We start from the raw sequence: 6,486 nt of genomic DNA on the forward strand, positions 1-6,486 counted from the left end.
CGAGTACTCTGTTGGGGCAGACAAATGCCTCATGGATGGCAAGCAAATCCAGAAGGATCTTGCAGGACAGAGTGAATGGGCAAAAAGGTGGCAGGTGACATTTATCCTCACAGCATTTATCTCCCGAAGGCTGATAGCAGCCAACTCCTCTGCGTGCACTAAACAGTGTCTCTGCCAGTCAGGGGCAGAACCAGGGCTGGAGGGACTTCGTGTGACCCTGAACTAGCTTCTCCTGCTGCCTTCTTGGGCTTCTGGGGAGCTGAGTGCCCCCTGGCTGCTAAATACACAGCTCCTTCAGGCTGCGTGTCTTCTGTAGGAGAATAAAATCAGAGTTTCTTGGCACTCCAATCTCTGACCAGGTAAGGAATAACTGACAACCAGTGGCCTTCCCTTCTTTTTGCAGAAAGAAAACTGCTCCTGGTAAAGATTGGTCCTTTGGTTGTAGATTAATCAGCTAGTTCAGGGACTTAGGGCACAGTTGATGTCTCTGCAGCCATTCAGCTGGTGGGAGTTGTCAGCAAATTCCCTGTTAATGTGAATATTATGGTCTATGGTGCCTTCCTGCAAAAAAAAATCCCAGAGCTGCATTATAAAGCGTTACTGTGAGAAGAGGTTCGTTTCCAAATACCTGGCAACTATTGGCATTGACTACGGCGTCACAAAGTACGTACCTTTGTGGTGAGGAGCAGCAAGTACTTGGCTCTGTCGAGGCTCCTTAGTTTCCACAGCATAATGTGCATTTTTGCTTTAATAATAAAATAATGTGCATAATTAGCATTCCTCTGATAGCATAGCTCCTCATTACCATGTTACATCCAGAGCTGGTAGTATCCTTCTTGTATACTGTCCTGGGTTCATCTACAGCGGTGTTGTGGCACCTCTTGTCATGGCTTAAACCACGACATATGAAAGGTTCTAGAGGTGTTTTTCTGTCCCGGCACTCAGATCTTCTTACTGAATTTACTATGAGGATGGTGAGGCCCTGGCACAGGTTGCCCAGAGAAGCTGTGGCTGCCCCATCCCTGGCAGTGTTCAAGGCCAGATTGGACACAGGGGCTTGGAGCAACCTGCTCTAGTGGAAGGTGTCCCTGTCCATGGCAGGGGGTTGGAACTGGGTGAGCTTTAAGGTCCCTTCCAACCCAAATGATTCTATAATATTTCTGTCCCTGATCACGCAGGTCTTTCTCTGCAGAGGGATGTAGAGATAAGGGGTATTCCTGCAGGGACCCAGTCTGTGCAAGGGCTGAGGAAGAGCCTTCTCAAGAATTTCCCACTTCTCTTTCAGGGTGCAGGTCAGAGACAGAGAGATCAAGGTGAACATCTTTGACATGGCGGGACACCCGTTCTTTTACGAGGTGAGGGTGAGGCAGACCCAGCCTTGGGCAGCACACCACAAGTCTGCCCCCAGCTGACCCATCTCAGAAGTATGTGGCACCCATTGGTTTTCCTCAGAGCTGTCTGAAATTGGGTTTGGGAGTGGGAAACTTGAAAACACTTTTCTCCAGGCTGAACAAGCCCAGCTCTCTCAGCCTGTCTCTGTAGCAGAGGTGCTCCAGCCCTCAGAGCATCTTTGTGGCTCTGGGCTCATTCAAACAGCCTTCTTGTGTTGGGAGCCCCAGAGCTGCATGCAGATCTGCAGAGGGGGTCTTACTAGAGCAGAGCAGAGGAGCAGAGTGGACAGGTCCTGTAGCTGACTGTAGACTCTTCCAGCAGCTGTCGTGGAGATCCTCAGTCTCCCCTGTTGCTGGCACTGGGCAGACAAGCCACAGAGGCTGCAGCCCCACTCCAGCTGCTGGTACAGACCCCCTTACCCACACCTGCATGCACAGAGGGACATGTTGCATGTCCCTCCAGTAGCTGGGCTTAGACATGTGGTCAGTAGGTCAAGTGGCTGGACCTGGATCTTTGCTTTGCCCTGCTGCTGACACACAGGGAAACACACACATGCCAACAGGCCTCCCAGTGGACTCACAGACCTTCTAGTCTCCACAGGAGCTGGTCTGATGCCTTGTCTGCTGTTGTGCCTCTGCTTTTGTGTGTGTGTAAACGTGAATCTTTTATGGGCTGATCACAATCATATGATGGGCATGGGGGCAGTGTGCTCAACGCGTTAGATGGGTTCCGCATCTGTCATTTTTCTGCACTCTTCTGTTTGTAAGGAGATGAGATTTTTATCACAGAACCAAATAGGGGCCAAGTAAATGGCGATCACCCAAATCCACCAGGCCATGTGCTCTCATCCTGGCTGTCACTGGTGCCCATGCCCTGCCCTTATCCCCACAGGTGAGGAACGAGTTTTACAAGGACACACAGGGAGTCATCCTGGTCTACGATGTCGGACAAAAGGAGTCTTTTGACGCACTGGACACATGGCTGGCTGAGATGAAGCAGGAGCTGGGCCCCCATGGGAACATGGAGAACATTGTCTTCGTTGTCTGTGCAAACAAGGTGAGCTGTGGGGGAAAGCCAGGCTGCCGTGCAGTCCTGATCAACAGCCCTCAGGGCTTGTTGTGTTCCCGACTTGAGCCCAAGCTGCTGAGCTCCAGCTACAGCAAGGGAAATGTTAGGCTGTAGGAAGACTTTTTAAGAGCTAGATGTGTGTGTGAGGAGCACTGGATACCACATTTCAACCAGGTTTTGAGAATGTGGTGGCCACTTGTCAGTCAGGAAGGGATCAAGCAGAGGTGACATTGTCACTGGACTAAACTCAAAGGCCCTTTTCACTTGAATTTTCTGTGCTTTTGTTTCCACACTGCCTCCACCCCTTCAGGATAAGCAAACAGCTCTCCAACCAGACAGGCCTCTTAACTGCTGTTAGATGATCATCCTTGGAGCTGTGTTCCTCCAGCTGCTGCTGCAGACCCTGGCTGGGCTCTCATTTCTGCCTTTTCTCCTGGTCTAGATCGACAGTACCAAGCACCGCAGCGTGGATGAGAGCGAGGGGCGGCTCTGGGCGGAGAGCCGGGGCTTTCTGTACTTTGAGACATCAGCACAAACAGGAGAAGGAATCAATGAGATGTTTCAGGTGAGGTGTAATGAAGGTGGGGAGGGCACGGACGTCACACTGAGCCGTGATATGATGGTAGAGTATCTCCTGAATTGTTTGGATCCCACAAAACCTTTTGGCCCTTTGCTCCAGAGGTGTCTTCCCAGTCAAATGTTGCCCTGAGAAAGCCATAGCTGCTTAGCTCAGGATTAGTATTGGTCCTCCAAGACCTGACCTGCCTGTGGTATTGTGCTACTCAGAACTAATTATCCCACTACGAAGCAGAGATGCTCATATCAGCTATTCAGGTCTAGCACTGGGCTGAAAGGGGTTTGAGATAAATGGGGGGCTTAGCCTCCTCAGTCTGTCCCACAATCCTTGCAAGGACTGGACCCTCCCAGACTGGGAATCTCAGTTCCATACAGCCCAGGCAGTGGGAATTGAACATTCAGCAATTGCACAAATGCTCCTCCAGGCTTCAGAGGATGAGCCTGAAGCGAGCAAGGGCAGTGGGACCTCCTATGCACTGTCACCACCTTTGGGGACCGTTCTTTCCCGCTTACTCCTTCCTGTGTCTGCAGACTTTTTACTCTGCCATCATCGACCTGTGTGACAATGGCGGGAAGCGCCCCCCTTCCAGTGTGGGGGTCGGCTTCACCAAAGAGCAGGCAGATGCCATTCGCAGGATCCGCAACAGCAAGGACAGCTGGGACATGCTGGGGGTCAAACCTGGAGCCACGAGGTGAGGAAGATTGTAGCATTTGCCTGTCTGTCTGTCTGTAATCTCTCTGACCTGGCAGGCTGGTTGTATCTGTGATCTTTTAGTGAGCTGCCTGCTGATAAGCTCACGTTGGTTTATATAGCAACTGAGCACAATTATCTAGCCACAAAATTAAGGCAATGCAAAAGAACCCCTTGGTCCTGAGCACCAAACTTCCTTCTGACAGATAAGCCAGGCTGGAGGCAAGGGGGAATGATGAACATGAGAACTTCAGCCCTGCCAGCTGCCCGGCCTTGCATCCTACCTTTAGGCTAAACCATTTCTGGTCACTGCCTTGCCAGATGTGTTTGAAGCAGCTCCAGCTTTACTTTCCTTGCTCTCCAGGTCTGGAGAAGCTTTCAGGCTGCTGTAAAGGCTGCTGCCCACATTATCAAAAAGAGATTTATGTTATAGCTTTTCCACCTGGAAATGGTACTCCCACAAGTCAAGCTTTCTCTTGTCTTCCTCGGAGGACCTCTACCCAGGGAGAATTGGTCACTGCCAGTGTAAGAGATTGGATATTGAATCTCCCAGTTCTGCTGTATGACATGGGCAGCTAAAACAAGCTCACAGAGCTATACCTTGCTCTCAGAAACATGTGTACTCCTTGCAGAGGGACTAGAGAAGAGATTTTGGGATAACATATCATTCAGGACTCACAATTCTTCCTGCTGGCTCTCTGAAATGCAGATGTTAAGTCTAACCCCTTCTCCAGCCCCCATCATCCGTGGGGAGAGATCAGCAACTCTGCGGGGCAGTTTGTGCTGTGATCACCAGCACAGATGGACTCACTTCCCTCAGGAGGTGCCCGCCTCTCTCCACGGCCTGCAGCTGGAGCTGAGATGTCTGCCTTGGACCAGACACCCGAGGCTTAAAGGGCTGAAGTGATGTGCAGTGCCTTTGCCCAGAGCGTGTAGGCGGTTTGATGTGAAGCTGAGTCAGGGTGCGTGTGCCCCCACGCTGTCTCCCAGCTTTCTGCTCTCCTAATGCCAGAGACTCAGCACACCAGGACACGTGTCACAGGCACATGTCTAGCACGATGGGAGCGTTTGTGCTGGCACAGTCCCGTGGTGGAGGGGGTGTATCTGCCCCGAGAGAGGGGTGCTCCTCCTCCTCTGCTCGTGCCACAGCAAGAAGTGCCCTGTATGCTTTTCTGCAGCTCTTTCTTCATAGCATCACCTCCAAAGCCCAGAGGTCCGTATGCCGGTGAGGAAAGGGTTCAAAAGCTTCTCCACAGGGCTGTTGAGCACCAGGGGAGCTCCTGGTCCTGCTGTGCTCTGCCAGTGGGGGCAAGGCTGAGCCAGGCTGTGTGTCATGTGAGTCCCCTCACTCTTGTCCTGTCTTCTAGGGATGAAGTGAACAAAGCCTATCGGAAGCTGGCTGTGCTGCTCCACCCCGATAAGTGTGTGGCTCCCGGCAGCGAGGACGCCTTCAAAGCGGTGGTGAATGCCCGAACTGCGCTTCTCAAGAACATCAAGTAGGGAACAGACCCACTCAGAACTGGAAACCTTCCCCTCCTCCCAGGTAGCTCCCGTGGGGCACCTCTCTCCTCCTCGTGCTTACTGCTGGCATGGACACACTCTCCCAGCACCAGCCATGGGAGCAGGACTGCATCAGCTGTAGCACCCTTGCGATGTGCTGGAAAGGGGCAGGGTGTTGAGGAGGGCAGAGGCACCCTAGGGCCCTCCCTGCACCCATGGCACCAGGTCATGGTTGGTGTAAGTGCTGAAAACAGTGAGGTCCCCACCTTCTCGGCTGTGTTACACCTCAGGAGAGTTACCAGCCATGGAGGAGTTTGGGTGCGTGACTCTAACCTATGGATGTGGCAGGGGCAGAGTGAGATCTGATCTGAAAGCTGCTGTGCCTGAAAGCATTGGTGTTGTGGGTGGAGGATGCCCAGGAGAGCAGTCAGTTGTCAGTCCTGGGTTATCCTAGAGCTGCCTCTGCAAGGCTGTGGAAGTGTTGGGAAGCACTTGCCAAGCACCAGGGGGCAGTTTAACATCCTGGGCAAAGCTGACTCCTGCCAGCTGACACCCAACAATACTGCTTTTGACAGTGAGGAGAAGGGCAGGTTACTCGAGGAAACCTACTGCAGGGAGAAACTGGCTCCCAGAGTGTCCCCCCCCGCTTCCTCCCGAAGCTGTTGTGGTCCCTTCGCAGGACTGGGGCTCTTCCACCTACTTATCGCAGCACAGAGTCTCCTGCTACCACCTCCTTCTATCTCCCTGAGCTCAGCTCCTTGGGAAGAGCCCTTAAGGCTGCAGTTCCTCAAGTAACATGCTCCCTCTCTCCCATCCCTCTACTCACACCGTGCCAGCGAGCTCTGGGTAGGTGCCACCATCCCCCATGGGTGACTTCTCAGCTGTGGGTGGCTCTGCCTATTTGCAGGCAGGAAAAGGGTGCTGAACCAAGGCAGAGGCAGTTCACCCTCCACTTGGCTGCCTGTCAGCTCTGCCCTTCCTCCCTCTGACCAGCTTCATCTCCTGAGCTTCACCCTGACTGCAGAGCTGTGTGGGTGCCTGTGAGCTGCCTGCTCACTTGGCCTCATGTCACTCTCAGGTTAGGTGAGGGGTGGAAGGGCCATGTTCTCCCCCAACGCTCTTTTCTCACAGCAGCATGTCACCCCTCTTTGCTGGTTGCCTTATAGGTTGCTGATCAGCAGGTGAGTGCAGGTTGCCCCCTCCTAGTCATAGCTGCTGTTTGATTTGAATAGTCTCGTTGATTTAGAGGGGAGCATTGC

The 6,486-nt window shown here is 52.8% G+C and overlaps 1 protein-coding gene across 1 annotated transcript; it reads left to right on the forward strand.

Annotated features, from left to right (window-relative positions):
* The first annotated feature begins 550 nt into the window (after positions 1-550).
* DNAJC27 (DnaJ (Hsp40) homolog, subfamily C, member 27) lies at positions 551-5,227 on the forward strand. Its single transcript, XM_010023411.1, has 6 exons — positions 551-663; positions 1,286-1,355; positions 2,284-2,448; positions 2,903-3,025; positions 3,568-3,728; positions 5,095-5,227. Exons 1-6 carry the CDS (start codon positions 551-553, stop codon positions 5,225-5,227), a joined length of 765 nt encoding a protein of 254 aa, XP_010021713.1.
* The last annotated feature ends 1,259 nt before the right edge of the window (positions 5,228-6,486 follow it).

Source organism: Nestor notabilis, unplaced genomic scaffold, assembly GCF_000696875.1.
Source record: "Nestor notabilis isolate BGI_N333 unplaced genomic scaffold, ASM69687v1 scaffold30661, whole genome shotgun sequence".
In the NCBI taxonomy this organism is placed as follows: Eukaryota; Metazoa; Chordata; class Aves; order Psittaciformes; family Psittacidae; genus Nestor; species Nestor notabilis.